General features: G+C 47.2%; 1 protein-coding gene across 3 annotated transcripts in view; it reads right to left on the reverse strand.

The window, feature by feature from the left end:
• Positions 1-423: 423 nt before the first annotated feature.
• Positions 424-22,440, reverse strand: part of MYO1C (myosin IC) — a 48,814-nt gene continuing 26,797 nt past the window's right edge. For 2 of the 3 annotated variants that reach the window (XM_085078196.1, XM_085078198.1), the window contains exons 2-32: positions 18,639-18,794; positions 17,970-18,085; positions 15,051-15,249; positions 14,301-14,381; positions 13,511-13,690; positions 13,217-13,315; positions 12,878-12,991; positions 12,319-12,390; positions 11,603-11,722; positions 11,318-11,400; positions 10,851-10,956; positions 10,433-10,513; positions 10,000-10,091; positions 9,354-9,448; positions 9,182-9,228; positions 8,854-8,934; positions 8,584-8,689; positions 7,985-8,102; positions 7,661-7,774; positions 7,425-7,501; positions 7,250-7,318; positions 6,943-7,027; positions 6,585-6,744; positions 5,570-5,653; positions 4,054-4,147; positions 3,888-3,943; positions 3,358-3,493; positions 2,785-2,855; positions 2,425-2,522; positions 2,128-2,227; positions 424-1,648 (exon numbers count right to left, since the gene is read on the reverse strand). In XM_085078196.1, coding sequence (XP_084934322.1) covers positions 1,622-1,648; positions 2,128-2,227; positions 2,425-2,522; positions 2,785-2,855; positions 3,358-3,493; positions 3,888-3,943; positions 4,054-4,147; positions 5,570-5,653; positions 6,585-6,744; positions 6,943-7,027; positions 7,250-7,318; positions 7,425-7,501; positions 7,661-7,774; positions 7,985-8,102; positions 8,584-8,689; positions 8,854-8,934; positions 9,182-9,228; positions 9,354-9,448; positions 10,000-10,091; positions 10,433-10,513; positions 10,851-10,956; positions 11,318-11,400; positions 11,603-11,722; positions 12,319-12,390; positions 12,878-12,991; positions 13,217-13,315; positions 13,511-13,690; positions 14,301-14,381; positions 15,051-15,249; positions 17,970-18,085; positions 18,639-18,794 — 3,117 coding nt within the window. In that variant the 3' untranslated portion in view covers positions 424-1,621. Of the gene's footprint in view, positions 1,649-2,127; positions 2,228-2,424; positions 2,523-2,784; positions 2,856-3,357; positions 3,494-3,887; positions 3,944-4,053; positions 4,148-5,569; positions 5,654-6,584; positions 6,745-6,942; positions 7,028-7,249; positions 7,319-7,424; positions 7,502-7,660; positions 7,775-7,984; positions 8,103-8,583; positions 8,690-8,853; positions 8,935-9,181; positions 9,229-9,353; positions 9,449-9,999; positions 10,092-10,432; positions 10,514-10,850; positions 10,957-11,317; positions 11,401-11,598; positions 11,723-12,318; positions 12,391-12,877; positions 12,992-13,216; positions 13,316-13,510; positions 13,691-14,300; positions 14,382-15,050; positions 15,250-17,969; positions 18,086-18,638; positions 18,795-22,440 lie in introns of all 3 variants that reach the window. The other variant, XM_085078197.1, reaches the window with a different exon arrangement.

Raw genomic sequence — 22,440 nt, forward strand, 5'->3', positions numbered from 1 at the left:
AGATTTGGTCTGAGCGTGAGTTACGCTGCTGGAAGCAGCCTTTTTATCCACTCTTTCCCTACATAAAACCCTGGGAAGTGGTTGGTGAATTCCTCTCACCTGCTGTTACAGGAGAGACAGACTTCTCTTCCTAGGAGTAATCTGCTCCTTGTCATGGACAGCAGCAGGATTTACCCTGTGGGGAGAGATGGGGCTGGGGCTCAGCCTTCCCCTAAAACATGCAAGGAAACTGCACCAGAGACAAGGGGTGTTGCTTTTTTGTAAAAATTTATTCAGCGTAGTCTGGCAGAGGTTATACACCAACATGTGCAGTGTATCCCACATTCCAGCCTGGAGCAGGCCTGGACAATGGCATCGTGTCAGGAACCAGAGCAGGAGATGGAGCTGAGGCTGCGAGAGGCAGTGCTGGGTGAGATTCATTCAGGGCTGGCTGTGGCTGCAGCAAGAGAGAGGGAAGGGCAGTTATGGCTAAGGCAAGTAGAGCAGGATGCCCAGGCTGGGCTGTGGAGCTGTGCCATGGGTGCAGCAGGAACTGCCCATGGAGCTGTGCACCCTGCAGCTCTGTGGGGTGAAGGAAGGTGCTGAGGATGAGCCTGAGCTGCAGCCAGGGAGCTGCCAGCACCCAACCCCTGTGGGGCAGCAGCAGTGCCCAGCCCTCGCTTGTAAGGCAGCACTGAGGCACTGATACAAATACCGTGGCAATCAGATTTCCAGTTATCGCTAGGAACAAGAGGAAAAGCCATTTTTCCTGAAGGTGCTGCTCTGAGCCTGCGGAGCTGTGCGGGGAGGGGGCAGTGGTGACTCCCGGACAGGTAAAGGCAGGAGGAGAAGCTCATGTTCATCCCATGGCCAGCCCAGAGCAGTGGTAACCTCTGCAGTTTGTATTACATTGTGTTTGTGTGGATATGAAAAATTCCTACGGTATAAAAATAGAGAGCAAGAAATGGGACAGCTGACTTCAAAAAAAGATAAAAAGTCTCTGGATCCCGATGAGTGAAGAAGTTACACGATGGGTTTTTCAGGTTATACCTTGTAACCATAAACTAAAACCAACAGAAATTCCAAATCTAAAACATAAGAGTTTCCACATCAACTCCATCTCTCGTAGTGCATCTCGTCCGTGGCTATAAAGTATTTACAGGTTTTACTCATTTACACAATATGGCTTCACTATATTTGTAACACAAAGCATTAAAACATCTCCGAGCAAAATTCTTCATAAAACATTCTGAATACAAAGTTTGGCATTTCATTGATTTGGCTGAGAAAGCAGCAGTTACTTGTTTGCTGATTGTGCTTTTTTGGTGATGACAAGCACAAGTTTTGGTCGTTTCCATCAGGGCTTAAACTCTCCCTTCAAAGCCCAGCTGAAGGTCCCGAGCTGTGGTTGCAGGGATGCTGTGCTGGAGCCCACGTTCAGTCGGGTAAGGAAGAGAGGAGAAGGCCTTTGTTTGGGACTTTGAGAGTAAGACAAGAGAGCAGGATGTATTCTGTGGTTGTTCTGAAAGTGCAGGTCTTTGGTAAGAACAGAAAGAGCTAAGCGAGGAAGGGGGTTTTGCTGGGAACAATGTTCAGCCAATTCCGTGGAGCTTTGGAAAGGTCCTGGAGCAGTGACACTTCATCATCGGGAATTCAACCGAGGAGCAACCTGCAGGAGGAGCACAGGTTTGAAAGTGTTCTAAATGCTGCAGAAGTTTTCATTTCTGAGCATTCTGAGGCTGGGCAGGCTGGGAGCTCTCAGCTCTGCTGGAAGGGGAGTCAGTGTGGTCTGGATGTGTTCTGGATTTATTTTTGAATAACCTGGAATCTGACAGTGCATAATCAGCTGTGGGGCTGATCTGACTGCCAGGATCAACACAAACAAGCTGAGAAGGAGGGAGGGTTGTGTTTGGTTTTTAAATACATTTAAATGAATACTGGGGGGAAATAAGAACTTAGTGCTAGGACAGTCCCTTGCTGAGCCTGAGTGAGCTTGGCAGCCCTTCAGGGCTGAAGCAGCCCCAGCTCCAACTGGGGGAAAGGCTGGGATAGCAAGGCATGGCCATTGGCAGGAACATCCCATGGCATGTGTCCCATGCCAGAATCCTGGTTTGGATCCAGGTTAAGTGATCCCCAGCCTGCACTCACCACTGTTAGATGCCCGTTCTTGGCTTTGGCTATGAGCAGTTCTGATCCCGAGATGAAGTCGATGATCCCTTCTTTGCCTTGTCCCACTGTGAATTTTATGCTGTGAAGAGCAAAGGGTGAGAACAGCTCTGGTCAATGTGGGGGATTCTCCAGGAGTTTGGTGTTACAGAGAGCTTTGTGTCCATGCTCACTGCAATGGATCTGTTCTGGAGCCTTGCTGAGGTGGATTTGGATGGGTACAGGAATGTTTCCTCTGGTGCTGAAGCAGAGCCAAGGCAGGGCCCTGGTGTCACTTACCTGCCCTGGTTGATGTTGACATTGTTGATTTTGTTGGCCAGAATGGCTGTTTTTGTCAGCGTCTCGATCACATGGTCACTCTGCAGGACAACGTCTCCCTGGGAGGAGAGTCATGGCTTTAGTGGCACTGCACCAAAACTACTCTGCTGTAGGGGACAGGGACAGCACCAGAGGGGGTGAACAAGCACTGCTGAACCCAGCTGTGAGCACAGGGAAATGCCACTGCAAGGCCCCTTAGAGCTGGCACGAAGTCACATCCCTATCACCTTGTGTGCCCCTCCTTCCCAGCCGGATCTGCTCCCTGTGCCTTCCACCCTTTCTGCAGAGGGGCTGGAGCAGGGAGGGATGAGCCCTCAGTACCTTCTGCTTGTTGTCCTCGCAGTGCACGTGCAGCACAAACAAGTTGTCACTCAGGCTGCTGACAGAGATGCCTGGAGGAGAGATGGGAGCGTCAGCAGCCCTGCCAGGACCTTGGGAGTGCTCCACTGCCTCTCCCAGGAATGCAGCAACTGTTCTCCAGACAGCTGAGAGGCTGCAGGGGGCTGAGGGCAGAGGCTTCAGCCAAAGGCTGCAGTGACCACACTGCAGCAGACTCGGCAGTTGGAATTCCCTCTCCCAAAGAATCCAGTCCCTGTTGGATATTCTGAAGGCCAAAAGCTGCAGCAGTGCCCCAAACAGCTGCTGTGCAGGAATGGTGCAACTCCCCCGTGGTAGGGCCCTGCAATTGGGAAATCAGGGCAGCGTTGAGGGACATTAATTCAATCATTTTGGTGACATTTTATGGAGCTTAGTATCAGAAAAAGTCAATTTCAAGATACCAATATGCTTGCCAGGATCAGCTCATTCCAGCACAAAGCCAAATTGGAGTTTGTGTTGGTCCCTACTGAGGTGCAGGGTGTGGGAGTGCCCAGCCCCACCGTGTGCCATTCCCACCTGTCAGGTTGGAGTAGTCGATGCGCTGCTTGATCTTGGACTCCTCCACCACGATGGCCGAGCTCTGGGTGAGCAGCAGCTGCCGCGCCCTCGCCTTGTAGCCCTTCCTGTCGTACTTCACCACGGGCACTGCGTACTGAAACACGAGTGAGCAGCCAGAGCCACCTGGGGCACTGACCAGGCTTGGGAAATGGGGAATGCAGAGAATTCTCTGTGCCTCACTGACCCAGAGCAGCTCTGGACACAGCTGGGGCTTGGCAAACTCAGGTTTGCTGTCACTCTGAAGGTTCCCCCCTTCCTCTGCAGCTGTAATCCCTTCAATTCTTAACTGCGTTATTAAACTGCCCAAATCTCCACTTTCTAATCCATCAGCTCTTCCCAGAGAGTAAGAAGTATCTAGAAGTCCTCTAAAGTATTACAAGCTCAATACAGTGTAAAATTCCTGCTGTACTTTCTTCAGAAATCTAATCTACCCTTCTGCTGAGTAACTCTGGGAGCTTGACAAAAGTATTGGGACACACATCTCTCACCTTAAGTGCTTCATTCTCTAACGCCTGGAGGACTTTAGTATTTATTTCTTCTCTACCTGTATTAAAACCAAAGAGGTGGGGGGGTCAGAAAGGAATTTCCAGCAAGAAAAGAGTAAATTAATCTCCCCCTTCCTCCCTCCTGTTAAGCTTGGCAACTCCTACTCACCCAGTCGAGTGTTGATGAAGAGCCTGGGAACACTCTGAGGATAATTGTCTTTTTTACCCTTGAAAATCTCACTGGCAATTACTTTTTGTTCCAACTGCAAGGACAAAAGTACTCTTGTTTAGTATAAAACTTCTCCTCATTAAAAAGATACATTTGTGTTAGAAGAGATGTTCCCTTTGTGGTTTTATTAGCAGTCATCATCTAGTTCTGACCTGAATCATGCCAGCCACAAAATCACACTAAATATTCCATATATTCCTCACCTTTTAAACAGCAAGAAAGGCAGAAAACTTTTTTCCTTTCCCTTCCATAAGTATGTATTATATTTCCTTTTTGAATTTATCTGGACATGGCACCTGCTCCCTGGATTTTGAGAATGCTCACGTTTGAATTCTCAGAATTCTCCCACTGCAGTTTCTCTTAAACTCTTCCCCCTTAATCTAAACTTTGGTCTCCTGCTCCACCCCTTATGGCTTTTTTTCATGTTCCAGATTTATTTCACCAGGGTATTTAAGTGAAGCACTAACACGTCATGTCCTTATCAGCGCTGTGTGACACATTCTCTGAGCTCCTCACTATTCCCCACCTTATCCTGGCAAACAGCACAATTCCACATGGAGTTCCTGTTTGGATGGTGAGTCACCCTAAACCTTTAGTCCCCCTGAGGTGGCAGAGTTCCAGGCACTGTCACTGACCTGAGCTCCAAGAACAAACCAGGGACTGGGAAAATGGGAAATCCCATTTGGGGCCACAGGACAAAGCACCTGAGATATTTACAGGTAAAAATGGGCATAAAAGAGGCTCATGATCAGTGAGTCTGGTTTGCTGGGGGAAAGCAACTGCTGAGCTGAGTTAATCCATGTCCTTAATCACAGGCTCAGCCCCAGCCTTTCATTCCAGGTGTTGATGCACTGCAGAAGGTGAGAGATTGTGCAATGAAAGAATTCCTATTATGTCTCTTTAATGAGCCTTTTTTTATTTTCAAATATAAAAATTCCCTCCCCCTACCTTTCCATGAGATGAATCAAATCTCAGTATCATTTTTATTCTTTTTAGCTACAACAGAGCAGCTGAAACTGCTCCTGTAACTTCTCTGTTTGGAACATGACTGGGTTTGTGTCTGCAGGATTCTTACTCTCGACTTTACATGGTACAGGCAGAATAATGCAGCTTCTTATATTTTTAGCTTCCATGGGCAGAAGAACAGGGCCTTTCAATAGAGAAATTATGTGGGGGCTTGGCTCCACAAACTCCTTAAATAGCACCTATTCTAATATGTATAGAATGGGGTCTGTAATGCACATTCCAGTCTTTTAGTGTTTTGTCTCCAACCTAACCCCAAATCAATGCACTGTTCCTTTGTCACCCCTGAATGCAGAGATTCACAGCCCTCCAGCTCCCCACTGAGTCCCACTGCAGAGCCCTGGCCCTCCCACCCAGCTGCTCCTCTCCTGCATTTCCTGCAGGCTGTTTTTAATTTGGGAATGAGAGGGAAATCCTGCAGAGATGTTTGTACCTGCTGCTTCCACTCAGGGCTGATCCTCTTGCAGTAGGTCCAGACCATGTTCTGCATGCAGAGCCTGCGCAGGAGCTGCGACGCCTGTGGGGAATCCCATGGGAAAGGGGACGGATCAGAACCAGGGACAGACCCACAGGGACACAGCCAACAGCCCAAAACCACTGACAAACCAATAGGGACAACATCCCAACAGGGACAGACCCACAGGGACACAGCCAACAGCCCAGAACCACTGACACCCAATAGGGACAACATCCCAACAGGGACAAACCCACAGGGACACAGCCAATGGCCCAGAACCACTGACACCCAATAGGGACAAAAACCCAACACCCCAGAACCACTGACAAACCAATAGGGACAAAAACCCAACACCCCAGAACCACTGACAAACTAATAGGGACAAAAACCCAACAGCCACAAACCAAACGCCCCAGAACCACTGATAAACCCACAGGGACAAAAACCCAATAGCTCAGAACCACTGACAAACCCACATGGACAAAATCCTAACAGGGACAAAGAGCCAATAGCCCAGAGTCACTGACAAACCCAACAGAGCAGCAACAACTGCAGAAAACGCACTGCTGGGTTAAAAAGCTGTTTCCTGACTGAGAATGAAATAATAAGTAGTTTATTTTCTGCCTTTTTATCAGGGCTTGCCCTGAGACTTCAGCTGCTTAAGAGTGGGGAATAAACACCAGGATCCCTCCACCTTACATGGCTGTGCCCTTCCTTCCTTCCAGCTGTACCTTCAATCCAATCAAGGACCTTTTGGATAAGGTAACTGGGATTTTCTGCAATGTTTTGGTTTTGAGCAGATAAACCAATTCAAGCAAAAGCAAAATAACAGCAATGGAGGGAACGGGATTAGTTAAGAGAAAAATGGATGGGAATTTCAGAAATGAATGAGACACCCAGGAGAAAATGATGTTGCAACAGCACCACACCCCAAGAACCTGCAGTTCTCCAGCCCTGGATTCCCCTCCCACATCCCAGCTGCCATTCCCACCTCACAGAGCGATGGGGGAGGAGTTGGCCACGATTTGTCCAAGACATTTTTTGGTAAGTTCCTCTTGAGGTTCATCAGGAAGGAGAATCGGATGTAATCCAGGAAATACTCGTTCTCTGGGCACCGCGGGTGGTTCCGGTAAATGAAGCCTTTAATGAACCTGTGGGTGTGGAAAATATGGTTAGAAAACTTTAAAAGTTCAAAAATTAGTGGTATTTAAAAGGTTCCATTCCCTGGGCTTTATTTAATAGTCATAATTCATTTTAAAAAACTTGGTAGTGACAAGAAAGTTTATTTTTAGCATCTTATTGTTAGGGAATAAAGTGATATTTGAGGGCTTGGGCTACTCTTCACACACCTCCTGATGGTCTCCACTGCCCATTTCCTCTTGGCAGCTTTTCGGCGGCCCAGGGTTCCCCTCCACCAGGACTGGATGGCAATGGCTAAAAAATAACACAAAGGTTTTGGGATTAACTGAGGTCCTTCAGCCCCAAACTGACTGCAGACAAAACTGGCACCAAAAATGCTCAGGAAACCCTGCCTTGGAAAGAAACAGCATTCAGTGGGGCATGGGGGGCAAGAATATGAGTTTTTATTAATGGATAAATGTCAGCTTCCATAAAAAGATGGGAGAACATCTCTCCCTCTTTCTCTCTCTCTCATACCTGAGTGTTTCATGGTCATGAATTTCTTCCGGCGGTAGAAACCTCTCCATGTCGCCTGCATTTTTGTGGCTGAAATTGCAAGAAAAGCAGCAATTTGCCATTGTGACCAAGCAGATTTTGGTAGAAAAAGACTCAACTTTTAAATAGAAATCCACTGCAAGTGTGAGTGGCTCACCCAGACTTTGCTTCCTCACTTCCAGAGCATCTTCTGTCGAAAACAAGGTCTTGGGAAAGCGGATAAAAATCTTCGTTCTAGAAACAGAAATGCAGAATTACATTTAACATGCTGGAGAAACTTGCTTTTAGCACCCCCTTTGGGCTCTCTAATCTTTATCTAGAACAGCTTTATTTCAAAGGGACAACATGGATGTCCAGTGATTGAGAACCTCAAACTCAGAACACAGAACTGACCGTCCCATTTTGTATTCTTCAGGTTTGTAGCCAAGATGCTTCACCAGCACAGCCACACCATCGTAGGGCCGCCCATCCCACGTGGGCCACGTCTCTGGACAGAGGGATTTGTACCTGGGAATTGGCAGGAGGAGAAATCTTAGGGAAAGATGTGAATTCTAAGGAGGGAGAGAGGCTGCAGGAAGGGAGAGAGCCCAAGCTTTCCACCCCTCTAGGGGTAGAGCTGCCCCTGTGCTGTTCAAAACAGCTCCCCAGCCTCAGTGTCAAAGGGCTGAAGCCCAGGGAGAGGGAGGAGGATGGGAAAGAATTCCAAAGTAGTTTCACCTCTGCAGGAACACCTCGTATTTTCTGCGGTAGGCGAAGCCGGCTCTGCGCACTCGCAGGTTTTCCATCAGCCCCAGGTACTTCACCTGGTGTCGGATCAGGACTTCATCAAACCGATCTTGGCAGGGCATAGAAATGGAAAAACACACTCAGTGCACAGCTGCCCCTTCCTCTGGAGAAGGGGAATGTTCCACATTCCACACAGAACTTCCACAGTTCTCTTCAGCCTCTAATGAATCCCCACAGCCCAAGTCCCACACAATTTTGTGTCTCTTGCCTTCCCCATCACCATCCCCTTTTCATTATTTAGCTCCAAAATGAAGCTTTCCTTTGGGATGTTTTATGCATAGAGGAAAAAATGAGGGAGAATAAAGTCATTATAATGAATTTCCATAGGTCAATAACCTTTACTTTAACCACAACCCTCCTCCACTAGAGACCACATGCTCCCATTCCAGTCCTGGCTGCTGGCACTGCCACCCCTCCCTACAGAAGCTCTGGATCTGATCCAAGCTGAACAAATCTTGCAGGACTTCCTTTTGCTCCTTTCTGTGCCTCCCAGACTGGGATGCAGAGCTGGGGTCTGTCCCTGGCCTTACCAGCCTGTTTGGCATCGTTGGGTTTCATGCAGCGAATGTAGGAAGGTTCTTTGGACATCAGGATCTCCATGAGTTTGGCGAGGCTGTTTTTGAACTGAGTTGCTGCCTAGGAGAAAAGGAAGAAAACTCCACATGAAGGGATGGATTGGAGCTACAAACCAGAAGAATACAATGCTTTGGTTTTTTGTTCACATTCAGGTCATGGCAGAGAATTCATGTTTTAAAAAGAGGAAAAGGCCACAGCTCCCTCCCCAGCTCTGGAGTTCTCACCGTTTCAGGTCTCTTCTTGTCTGTCAGCTCTGTCCTGTCAAAGCACTGGTTTATGATGGGGTTCTCTGAGTTGCACATGGTCTGCAGAGAGAGATGTTTTCAGAGATGAAGAACAGAGCATTCTCTACTGAGATACCAAAGAAACGTGGGGACAAAACTATTTCTAATAAGGAAATGAACACTGGGATCTCAATCACTCTGTTCAGAGCACAGCCCTATGGACACACAGCTTCCAGGTGGAGTCCAGGAGAATCCTTCCCTCAGCTGCCACCCCATTTTAATCCCAGCTTCTCATGCTGTTCTGGAAACTTCCTCCATCCACACTCACCTCCTTCAGGTTCCGGAAGAGAAGGTCATTGTTTTTATCTAGAAAACCTGCAAGAAAAACAAACCACTCAGGCTGGAATGTCAAGGCAGGGATTTGAGATTTGAAATGAATCTGGTTGATCAGATGATGTGAGGCTGTATTTTAGGCCCAGATTTTTGTTTTTCTGTGTTACCTGCAACACTGTAGGTGACATCCCCAGCGTAGTGCGAGAGCCGAAACTCCTCCCGCCCCAGCGACTTGCGCGTCTTCTGGTCAGCGAGTTTGTGCCTGGGGAGGGAGAAAAACCCTTCAGGAGACAAAAATTCTGGGGCATTCACTTCAAAAAAGCACCAGGACATTGGATCCTGCAGTGGGACTGTGCAAAGGTGGGCAGGGAATGTAAGCTGGACTTGCTGATTTTCAGGGAAATCAAGTTATCAACCAGCACGTGATGAAAGTGTCATTAAATGTATTTGTGTTTAATTAAAAGGGGAATTTCAGTGCTCCTTGCAGGGTGGTTCTGTGTGCACATGGGATGTAGAGGTCCTAAGCTGAGCATTCAGAATAAAAGCAGAACACTGAGAATGAAAAGCCATTTGGAGCTCCAAAACTGAAGTAAACAATCTGCAAGGTGCAGAGCCAAGTCAGCACCAAGAGTTTTGTTGCCCCTGTTATATTCTGAAGCTCAGTAAGGCACTCAGTGTCAACAACCTATTTTATAGTCTCTTAAAAATCAATCAAATCTCTTTGCAAGAGAAAATTCTCATCTTTTCTGTGGGACCCAGCAGAGTGACGATGCTCTGCTCCCCACACCAGCATCCACAACTGCCCTCACTCACGTGAGAAAATGAGGATGATTCTTCACAGTCTCCTCCAGTTTCTCCAAGAATGTTGTGTCTGTGGCATCCCCAGGTCTCAGGCACTCTTCATCCTACAAACACACCAATTCCAGGGATTTCTGACTGGGCTCTGGCTCTGCCTCACTGAAGCATTGCCCCAGCTTGGCCCTTTGGCATTTCCACAGCTTTTAGCTCAACAACTCAAGAGCTGTTGAGCTGAAAACATTTCCCTCCTTGCAGCCAGCCAGGATTGGGAACTGCAATGATTTTGGGAGATACAATCATTTTTAATGGTGTCACTGATCAGGGTATTATTGCTCTTCCCACCTACTCAAACTCTTCCAAAATAAAGTGATTTTTTTCCCATGTTCTTCCCCTTGTTTTCCACCACACTGCCCCAGATTTTTCATTCAAAGAGGTGTTTTCAACTCACCAAGATAGAAATGATGCCTTTGAATTTCTCTTCCACCAAATCACAAATTATTTTGTTATTGAAATACTGAACTGGTTCCCACTGCGAAGACAAGAAATCACACTTAGGTAAAAACAATTCTAGACTGGAGAGAACACCCTGTGAATTTCAAAACACATCAGGGAGCACCTGACTGAAACAATCTTCCTGTCAAATTTGAACTAAAGCTTTTTTCACTCATCACATTTGTTTTCCTACTCTTCCCTTTATCTCAATCAGGGTAAAAGCTCAGGATGGAATTACTCACTTCTAGCTGTTATCACACAGTTACCAGGGTTTCCAAAAGAAAGGAAAAAAAGGAAAGCTCTTGAATTCCTTTCCTTTGGCACTCCTTTTGCAGCCTCTGGCAGGAGAGGGAAGGGAGGATTTGGGTTCTTACCGCGATGCCCTCAGACTCGTACTCCTCTTGCTCTGACTTCAGGGTCAGCTCTATGAAGAGCTGCTGCAACTTTTCATTGCAATAATTAATACAAAACTGCTCAAAGCTGCGAAGGAAAATTAGAAAAATGATCACTACGGCTGGAGCATGAGTAAAAGGAGGTACAAACACAGTGGGACGAAGGCACAGCTCAACCTGTGGCATGAATACACCCCCAAAAAAACAAGAGTTTGTTTAAAATACCAACACCATTAATAGCTGCAAATGCTAATTATTAGCTGGATGCCCCAAGTGTTAGAAGCCCTGTGATTATCAGTTTTCCACCTGATCTCCTGACATTTCAATGCCACCTTTCTCTTACTAACAGATGCAATAATGCCTTGTTTCACAAGAGAGAGAAAACACTGCGACAAATGAAATAATTCAGAATTTACCCCAAACCCCAAGAGACCCTGATTGAAACCAACCTGTTGTGCTGGAAAACCTCAAACCCATAGATGTCCAGCAATCCTAGAACTGTTGTACTTCTCCAGCCTGGAAACTTTTCTTCCTGCAACAGGGCAGAAAACAAATGTAGATATTTATTCCCACCCATCATCCATCCATGGATTGAAACAATTTAATTCCAACACAATTTGGAGAACAGCTTAATTCAGAAATGACTAAAAACCACAGAACTCGCTTTGCAGCTGAAAGGTTTGAAATTTGCTTTCACATTTGGCTGGACATGAACACTCAGAAGGGTCACTTGCCTTGTAAGCCAGGGATTTGTTGACCTTGCTGACCAGCCAGGAGAAGGTGCGTCCATAGACCGCCTTGGCCAGAGCATCCCTGGCGTAGGCTGCCTGCTCCAGGTTCAGGGGGCTGAGCAGCTGCAGGCAGGAGCAGAGAAAAACCACTCAGCTGATGCCTTAAGGAATTTTAGCTTCTATTTTTCAGGTATCTGTAGTTTTGGTGTGCAGCTCTAGGCTTCATATAAAGTGCTAAAAACCTCTGTTCCCAGCATTTTAAACAAAGCAATTCCTGTCAGCTGGAAATCCAAGGACACTTTTGCTGCCTCAGATCCCTAAAATATGTAAACAACAATGAACTGGGGGGGAGCAATCATCACCTGAGGGTGTAATTTGATTATTGAGACCCAATACGCTAATGAACAGAACTTAAAAAATGTGAAGAACTTGTGACTTGCTGTCCATTTTGGGTGTAGCCTCTCAAGTAGGCTCTGTCTGCCCTAAATGCACCTGAGGCCTTTAATAAATGTATCTGCTTTTTAATTCTCCTAACTTTGTCTAGCCTTTGGTTCAGGTAAACCCTGTTTTAGGCATCACAGCAGTCCCCAAACCAAGGGATCACCTTTTCCTGCTCCATCCTCAATCAGCAGCCACTCAAAAGCATCCTGCTCACAGCTGAGCAGTCACCAGTGGGACTGTGATTCCTTGAATCCCAAATCCCCAGGGGCTGTCCTTACCTCCTCCCCTTTTGCTATGATCTTCTTGTGGATCAATGCATCCCGAAGAACAGAGCCATCCACTGCCAGCAGCTGCAAGCAGGATAATTATTAAGTATTATTAAATTAATTTATGAAGCTGTACATTCCATTCTCCTCAAATCCCAGCCCAGTGGAACAACCCTTTATTTCCCACTCTCACTGCAGCATCAATCCCTCCCTTCCCTCCTTTCTGATCTAACAAATTATTTGGCTGGAAGGTTGTGACACAAGGGAGTGACTAAGCAAAAAAACAGTGGTGGTTCTTTCTTTAAAGCTCTCCTCCAGAGTCTATTCCTACCTCACTGCCAGAAGGTGAAAACCTCAAGGCAGTGGTGGGTCAGGTGGGAAACAGAGAAGTCATCAATTAAAGCAGATGATAATATCCCCTGATGATAATATTCACATTTTATTTAGGTTAAATAAAGTAAAATTTATGAGGACTTCCAAATCCCATTCTAAAATTCTACGATGATACCAAGCTCAAAATAGGGAAAACTCCACAATTTCCTGTACTATCTCCCTCACTGGTGATACTCACCCTGGCCAGGTATTTAATCTGATTCTCTGTAGTGACCTGAGCATTCCCCTGCTCATCAGCAGCAAACTGCACATTGCCCAGGTGCAGGACACTGGCCACGATGCTCAGCAAGTCCTGGGGTAGGAGCACAGGCAGAGGTCAGGGTGATGGAATGAACACATGGGATATTTTTTAATCAATATTTTAGGAGAGCATTTTGAATCTTTTTTAGGACTTTTCTAAGGGATAAACGAAAAAAAATTATCCACTCTGAATGGATTCACTGATTTCAATCAGAAATCCCAAATCCAAGCAGAAAAATCCCTTAAAAGTAGGAAAATCTGTGCTGCTAAAGCTCACCTCCACCTCACTGTCATTGAAGCCAATAACAGACAGAGCTCTTCTCATAATCTTCCACTCGTTTTTGTCATTTATGGAACTGACCCTTGCACAGTGACCCTAAAAAGACACAGTTTGATATAAATAAGTAAATAATTGTCAAAGATACATCACCCATGCCTAAAGCACTCTATGTATCTCTTTACAGAAGTCACCTCAGAGCTATTTCTGAAGTGAAGGAACGAAATTACAAAGCCAATTGAAAATATCCCAGTCCTGTAATACAATATTTTGAGAGCGACAGTTAATGCTCACCTTTACCAAATAATGATACTGCTGTGGGTTCTTCTCGAGGCCCAACCTCCTCAGCAGGTCCTCCTCCCCTCCTTCCAGCAGCTGGTAGAAGATGTGGAAGTTCCTCTCGCCGTGGTTCTGGTGCACAACTCGGGATTTCTCCAGGAGGTAGTTCAAGATGTGGCCCCCAACAGGAGCCCCCTAAACCAAGGCAGACACGTGGAAAGAGTTCATCAACACAGAGGAAAATATTTCTGCTTCTTGGCTGACTTTTCAGAATCTAGAGCACTGTGAAAACACAGAAAATTAGCTGCTATTTTGTGTCACAACCTCTAACACAGCAGTGATTTGAGTGTGGAATGACTTGTGTAAAATTTCTTCTAGGAGTTCACCACAAAGGGAAAGCACCAAAACTGAGTGTGCAGGGATTAAAGGAGACTTCAAGGACTGCAGGACGGCAATGCTGAGCTGCTCAGCTCCTGCACTGTGTCCACCTTGCTGGTGTGGGGCAGCTGGGGTCAGAGTGGACACAAAGTCACACAGGACACGGACTGTCTGCAGGTCACAGCTGGTTTATGTGGATTTATTTTGGGAGTATTCATTGGCACAGTGCATTTACACTCTAGAAACAAAAGGATTTGATCTCACTGTCCCCTGTTATTACAGAAATAAGGGAAGAATGAAAGGAGAGTGAGTGCTATAAAACCCAAACTTTGCTACCACAGGCTCTGCTTATGCTCTTACCAAGGGAATACACACAAAGAACCAGGACTGGGACCAGTTCTGAAATAAAAAACAGATTCCAAGTTACCCTGTAATCAAACTGCACATCCATGTACTTCCCAAACCGACTGGAGTTGTCATTTCGAAGGGTTTTTGCATTTCCAAAGGCCTGAAATGAAAATGATCAGAGAAAAATAAATGAGTACCGAGTCAGATTATTTATAAACACTTGGGTGAAGCTGCCAGTTATTTATTTACAGCCTAGGATTTTCCTTCCTGGAAACCCAGAAGGAAACAGATTGCTCCCTGAATTCTAACGCTGATCTTTCCACCCAGTGCAAGCAGTGCAGATGGAACATCCTCTGAAAACACTTCCATCCCCCCTGCGAGCTGATTTTAATGCCAGTCCACTTCTGACAACATATGCCACGTCTGACAGCCTTTTCCAAGCTTCCTCTGTCATCACAGCCGTCTGTCACAGCTCGCTGCCAGCAGGACCTGCTGCTGGAGCTCACCTTTCCCGGGATGCAGGACATGGAATATCTCAGGCCACTGCAGACAGCCGGGGCTGGACACTAGAGGACACCACAGCACCAGAGAATGAACCCAGGAGCGCCTTGCGGAGCTGCCCGCTGGGATGTGTCCCTTTGCAGCGACCCAGAGCTCTTCCCACTCTAAATCCCCTCTTTCCCTGCACCCCACCCATGCCAGAACGGCTCCTGGCATGCTGCAAAGGGCCAATCGAGAAACAACCACAGTGATGTTCCCGCACAGCATTCCCAGGACACGCTGTCACCACACTCCCGGTGACTCCCGGCCAGGATCCCGTGGGAAGTACCTCCAGGACGGGGTTGGACTGCAGCAGGCGATCCTTGACGGTCTCGACCTGCTGGCTGGCAGGGCAGGTGACAGCGTAGTACTGCAGGATCTTCTTGGTGGCCTCGGTCTTGCCGGCTCCGCTCTCGCCAGAGATGAGGATGCACTGGTCCTTCCTCTCGGTGCGCAGAGAGCGGTAGGAGTTGTCTGCGATGGCATAGCTGGGGGGACAGCCAGGGCAGGGTGATTCCCAGAGATCCCCCACTGGGAAATCCCTGACACCCCCCAGAATGATCTCAGGGTGAGATCACACTGCTCCTGACGGCACAGGACAGCACTCACACCTCTGACACATCCTAACCACAGGGTGTTAGCGCAAATTGGCAAATTCCTTTAGACTTTTTTTGGCTTTTTTTCTGACCACAAAAAGGTGGAAGTCGACTAAATTGTGCAGACTAGCTGACTTTTCTAAATGTAAGTGATCTCTTCCCACTGGTCCCATGGGACAGAAGTTTTCCATTCAGGAAGCACCTTGTTCTCCACTGGTGTTTTTTCTCGCTTATCTTCCAAGTGATGACACACTCAGGTCACAGCTGCCCTTTGCTGTCTGGGGGCTCCAGAGCAGCCCAGCCTCCCACAGCCCCCCTGGATGGTGGGAAGAGCTGGATGAGGCCAAGGAGCATCCTGCAGGCTCCCTCTGCCACCCTCCCCTGCCCCAAACCCCGAGCAGCTCCCCCTGGCCTGGCTCTGCCCCTCTGCTCCCTCCTTTGCTGCTCTCCTTTCATTTCTGTGCTCTTGCCCAGTTCAGAGCAGCCAGGATCTCACAGCCAGAGAGCAGCAGGGTGAGTGACAATGGTGACAACTGCTCACACAGGGACAGCAAAAGGACAGCACACTCAGCCTCCCCAACAACATTTTCAGCTCTCTCACATGTGGTGATCAAGCACATATCCTGTCTTCACACACCTGACAGCCCTCTAGTAGCTTGGCTTTTTTTGTTTCCCTCTTTCATTTTCTTGTTTAACTCTCCTGCTGAGATATTAATTAGAAATAATCACACCAAAAGAACAGCCCTGGCCTTCTCAAGGCTATTAATACTTGGTGCTAAGGCAACACCAGTGAGCTCCCTTAGCAACACAACTCCACACTCACCCCACAGAACACATCACTGCCCTCTCTTCCCATCCAGACTCTGCCTCTGGAGTATTTTGGAAACAGCTGAATAAATGCAAATTTAGTTTCAATTTGAAGCAGTGCCCGTGGCCCCCACGCCTTTCTGGGGTGGTTTATGGCCCTGTGAGCTCCAGTCACACAGACAGAATCCCTTCAAAATAAAGATGTTTATGGTCCCATTGGCAGGCCATCAACAGGACAGGATGTGACAGATCTCTGGGAATATGCTGCGTTCCAAGCCCATAGGGTTAACTTCTCCCCTCTGACTGGGATGCACTTCCCAGAAAACCCAGTGCTCAGGCCTAGACTTGAGCTATTTGACACTGGAATCTTGAATAATTTTTGCTTTCTGGAGTTTAGAAGAGGAGGACGAGGTTCCCAAATTCCCTGAATTACTGGGAAAAGGGGAAGCCCAGAGCACTGCACTGCAGATGGAGAATTTTGAAGCTCCTCAAAGGATTTTTAAATGCATGCATAATCAAATAACACAATGGAAGAGCAGGAAAAGTCAACAAAAAATATTGCTTTCCCAGTGGGAGCAGCAGTGGAATCCAGGATCACAGTTCTCCAGGGTTCTGCACATTTCACAGCTTCTGAAGGGACTTGTTAAAAGGACAAAGAAAGCCTAAGAAATAATCAGCTACACTGGGACTTAAGTGTAAATTAAAGGGAATTAAAGCACATTTTTGTAGTGCTTCATCCTATCCATGAGCACTGTCATCACCCTGTACCCACTGCACACTTAAAACCAGAGCCCCAATCCCAAGGATTTCCCAGAGAGTCCCAAAATTCCCATCTAAGGGCACAGAGTGGCACCTTTACAATGAGGGGAGAACTGAGTGGGTTTGAATGCAGCGTTTTTCAGGTTTAATTCTCCCCCATCTGGGATCACACAATAAAAATCACATTTTTGTCCTGATAAATCCAACCCCAAGCTGCTGAGACTTTCCCAAGTCATGGTGTTTCTCCCCCTCTCTGTGCTTGCAGCACATTCTGGTTTGTTTACTCTCCTGGGCTATGTGCCAGCAATAAGAAACAACCCAAATAGTTTGCTCAAAAATAATATCATTTACTCTTCCAAGATCTCTGAAAAAAAACCCAACTCAACACAACATAAAAAACCCTCCGAGAGGTGCTCAGAATTTGGCCCTTGGTCCTGAAAAAAACCCCATTTTGAAGCCATGTGGCCTCAGCTCTCAGTCATCTTTTTCTTTCAGTCCGACAAAAAAATCCAAACGCTTTCAAAAATAACTTTAAACCTCAAACTTTCTTTTTTTTTTATGGGAAATTGGGAATGCTCACCAGGCCAGACCATGTAAATAAATACATTCCTTGTTCCAACAGGCTGATGGTATCTTAGCAACAAGGGAAATACCAGATAAATATTGGTCAGGGAGTAACAGCAGAGGTAGGAAAGAAACCCCCACACAGCAAAAACCCTTTTCCCTACTTAGCCCCGTGCTGGGGAAACTCAGAGCTTGGACACAGAGACCCCAAATAACCCTGGAACAATGAACTCCTGTCCTGCCAGGGCTGGGCAAGCAGCTCAGTTCCTGCAGCCAGGAAGGAACCAACTCCCTTTCCAAATACTGCTCTTGCAAAGGCAACTCATCCTCTTCGGAGAGAGGAACGGGAATAGAAAGAGCCCTAACCACACCCTCTGGAGGATCCTTTCCATCCCTTCCTATCCCTGGGATTTTCAGGGCTGCAGCTGGACAGGGAGAAGTCCTGTTTGCCTAGTTTTGCAGTGTCCCCACAGGGAACTCACAGGTGAGGAGACACTTCATAGAAGCTGACGCCACGGTAGCGCTCCATGTTCTGCTTGGTGTAGATGTCCAGCTCCTTGTAGGGGTTTACAGACACCAGGACAGAGCCAATGTAGGTCTGGAAAAGAGAACAAAGAGCAGGGAGGTTGCAGGAGGGCTGGAGGCAGAGCTCAGGTTCTTCAACATCCATCTGGAGTGCTGGGGATGCTGCTGAGGAATTCCAAACAGGCCAAGGGTGCTGAGGAAGAGATTTTTTAACTCTGGGAGAGTGACACTGCTGGAGTTGTGCCAGCTGTGGCATCCCTGCTGGATAAACAGCACTGCAAATGGTTTCAGGGCTTGTAACAAGCCACAGTAGTGGGTGATTTCTGATATACACTGAGGATTGAGTTCAAGTGTGGGGTTGGTGAAAATGGGCGAATTCAGGACACAGAAGAATGTGGTGAGAGTTGGATTTTCAGTGCTGTAGATGCCAGCAGAGCTCAGCAGCAGCACTGCAGTGACTCCCTGCATCCATCAACAGCACAGCAGCCCAGACTCCTCCTGGCACAAGCAACCTGTGGGAGCTGACAGCACCACCATCCCCAAACCAACCGCAGAGCACAGCTGGGACTGCCCTGTGCAGCAAACCCACTCCAGGTCACTCTGGTGACAGTGACTGTGCCACTCACATAGATGAGGTTCTCCTTGAAGCGTTTCCTCAGGTTCTCAATGAAGGCAGCTTCGCTGGTGAAGTTCTCCAGCAGGACAAAGTCCTGCACCCCGACACGGTCCCGGGCGGTCAGCGCGCTCTCCATGGTCAGCCGGATGCCGTTGGCTCCTAATCCCTGCAGCCAAAAGCATGGGGAAGTTGGGATTGCTGTGGCTTTGCAGGCAGTTCCCCCAGCCCACAAGAACCACAGTTACCCATGGATATTAAAATAATCCACAGCTGCTGTTGAAAACACTAACTCAGTGATTACCGACACTTCATCAGTTGTCTGCTCTAATTGCTTTGAGGGAAGACAAGGCAGCGTTAGGGAAAAATTACTGCTGAATTTCCAATCACTTCAAATCAATCAAACAAACAAGCATTTGATGAAGAGAATAAAACTTGGATTTCCTTTCCCAGGCATCCTCTAGCCTAGGAGGGAGACTGAAATGTGTTCTCTCCTCTCTCTGGTTTCACAACGGGAAGCCGTTTCGAGGTAAAGAATCTTTTATGACTAATAATGATTCATCTCAAACAGCTTCACATTGCTGACCAATTTAAAAGCTTTAGCAGAGCACCCAGTGGGAAAATTCTGAGAAAATTGAGAAGAAATGAGAAATGGGCATTTCTGCAGCCCACGCCAGTCACTGAATTTAGACTGTGACACCGAGGTGCATCAAGAGACTCCTACCCCTGACCCTCTTCAAAGGTTCCATTTTCAACATGATGTGGTTGAGACACAACCATCTGAGGAAAGCACTCATCTGCTGACTCCTGACTTCACTCAGCCTCCCCAGAAAGCAGGGAGGGGAAATGTGCACCCAGGGGTGACTCAGTCTGGGGAAATCTCTACAGAGGGACAGAGATGGAGAAGATGAGAGGCACCACAGAAACCAGAGGCAGAGGTACAGCGTGTGTGAAACCATCTGCCTCACACCTGCCTGCATTTCCTCAGCATCCTCTTGAATCCTTTCGACTTTGCAAACTGCTCACAGCAAGCACCCTTGCCCCACAATAATCCTAAATCGTTTCCCTAAAGTTCCTTTCTGCTCCTTCCCAAGATACAAAAGTGGTCAAACCACAGGGATTGATGGTGTGCAGGGAGAAAAATAAACCCAGTCTTAGTCAGGAAGGAAATCAACCTCAAGTTTTGTTAAACAGTAATAAAGGCAGGACACACTGAAGTATCAACTGGTCCAAACAGGTGCAAATTCCCTCAGTCTGCAGTTGTTTTGATTCACCAATAATTTCTTCGTCAATGTTTTTTTTTATTTGGTAAATGATTAGGAAATGCAGTTTTGCCTACTTCTGCAAGTTCTAATTGGCTTGCTCCTTGTAAGCCTGGGCAGAAGTAGTTGCCTGAACCCAGCAGCTTTCAGATAGGAAAATTAGTTCCTTCTGGAAATCTCAAATCCAGACCCATTCTAATGGCTCAAATACCACAAAGAAACATCATTTGATTTCCTGTTTTATTTTTTCCAATTAGTCTCATGGTCTGGAAGGCCTGACTTCTAAGCTTGGAAAGACCCAGTCTGGGAGGAATTCTGCAGATACTGTCATTAAGCAATCCTTTTGAAATGCCCAGCATTTTCCAAGCCAAGTCCTTCACAGCTTCAGCAAAATGTCCTGTTGTCTTCTCTCCTCTTTACCAAGGTGAAAAGGGATAACCCTTGGAGAAGGGATGGAAATTGGAGATAAATCACATACAAATAAACTCTGCCTAGAAATGAGAATCCTTCTATCAGAGCAGTGCAACCCTGGAGCAGGTTTGGGACAAGGTGATGAGAACAAAGGCAAAACCAAAGGAAAATAACTTCTTTTCAAGTGGGCAAGTTTATGACTACAGTCCTCAAACACAGCTGCCTCAACAACGACCGAGGAGAAACTTCCAGCCTCGCACAGTTAATCCAAGTTTATATAATCCTAAAGACTTTCACAGAAAACGTCACTTAGCAGCTCCAGCAGCTCTTTCATCAGCCCCTCCCTGCAGGCCAGGACAAAGTGATCCCAGCTGTGCACATCCAGGAGAGGGAAGAGCCAATCCATCCCCCTTACAACACAGAAAATTGCACTCCAGCCTCCTCTGGGACAGGCATTTAAGGCCAAGCAGCTTTCGGTTTCCTCCGCTTTTTGTCTCCTCATTCAACTCCAACCTCTCGCCGTGAGAACAAAATAACGACCTCAGATTTGCAGTCGGCTCGAAACAAAACAAAAGGCAAAGCAGCACGGCTGAGAGCAGCTTTTTTGGCAATAATTAAATGTGACCAGGGGTTGTGATGCAGTCAGAGCCTCCAGAATATAAACTTTACTGGGTTTTGTAGCCTCCCAAGCCCAAGTTCAGTGCCAACAGAAGCCAGAGCTGAGCAACAGGCACTTCTCCATGCCAGCATTTGCTCATTTGCTTTATTGCATATGTCCAAGTCTACCACCAGCTTTAAATGTCAGTGTTAACTGTTTCACTGCCTCCAACACCAACAGATGGACCATAAAAGGAGGTGAAAATAAACCCTCTTTGCAAAATGGAAACAGAACAGTCATGCAGAAGGAAGGAAGTGGGGAGAGAAGACACTGCTTCAGAAAAAGATAATCACAGTGATGACCATATGTCGCTGCTGAATGATGAGTGGGACAGTAAGGCACTGAATAAATTAAAATAACTAAAATATTGGTGATTTTCTGATAGCAGGCACACACCAGATCTGGTGGCTGTAAATTAATGCTAGAAAACCCAGACTTGGGGGGTTAAATGTGGTACAGTGGAGCTAATTAACCATTAAAGCAGCTTGCCTATGGCCCAGGACTTGTGCAATAAACCAGACTGGGAATCTGACAGGGATTAAAACCAACTCAGATTTTTTTCTCAGGGCCAGTTCCTGCTGCCTTGGAATGCTTGGGAAATGCCCACCTGGGGAGCAGGTTGGGTTTAGCCTGAAGATCAGCACCAAATCCCTCCTGCAGGCTTTGCTGCCTCCCTGGAATTGGATAATGCAATGAAGATTCTCTAAAGCAAACCAACACAACTCAACCAGCAAAACAAAGACCAGGAAAAACAATCTGGTGGGTTTCTGCCCAGGTTTTGAGGCAAATCACCTCTCTGTGGGATTGGAAGAGTGTCAGAGCCAGAGAAAGGAGGAAAAGGAGCACAGGTGACCACCGACAGCCAGGTGTTGAGGGCAGCTCCACCACCTCCACCTTATATGTCCCCTCTAGGGATCAAAGGAGGACCTGGTTGAGGATCCTGACCTTTGTAGGATGGAGACACCAAACACCACACCCAGCACAGGCTGCAAACGGGGAATTGCAAAAATCTGAGCAATCTCCATGTGATCTTGGTGCCTGTGGGCTTAGGAGTGCCTGTGCCTCCTCCCCAGCTCCCCTCTGATCCCGTGCTGACCCCGCTGTCCCGAGGGTCACTCCAGCTCTGGAATGCCAAAACTGATTTCTGCCACCACATTCCCAACAGCCACCCCACGGCACAGCTTCCAGGGACTCATTCCCACACTACTTTAACCCACTTTTTGCTTTTAATGTCTTCTCCAGAGCTGTGAGCACAACAGTGGCTCGAGGCCAGGAAGGGAAAAGTCACTCCGGAACGGTGGGACCAAGACAGAGCAATCACCAACCCAGCACTGCTTCCACAGGGCTTTTTCTGCCCTGCGATTAAATTTTGGGAAAGACTTTCCACCGGTGTAAATTGGTTGCTGAATGCAGCCTGCAGAGCCAGGTTTACATTGGCTGAGGTTCCAGCTTTCCTTTGTGTTCATACAAGAGTCAACAAGACC

The sequence above is a fragment of the Lichenostomus cassidix genome, chromosome 19, assembly GCF_008360975.1.
Source record: "Lichenostomus cassidix isolate B80296 chromosome 19, HeHo_3.0, whole genome shotgun sequence".
In the NCBI taxonomy this organism is placed as follows: domain Eukaryota; kingdom Metazoa; phylum Chordata; class Aves; order Passeriformes; family Meliphagidae; genus Lichenostomus; species Lichenostomus cassidix.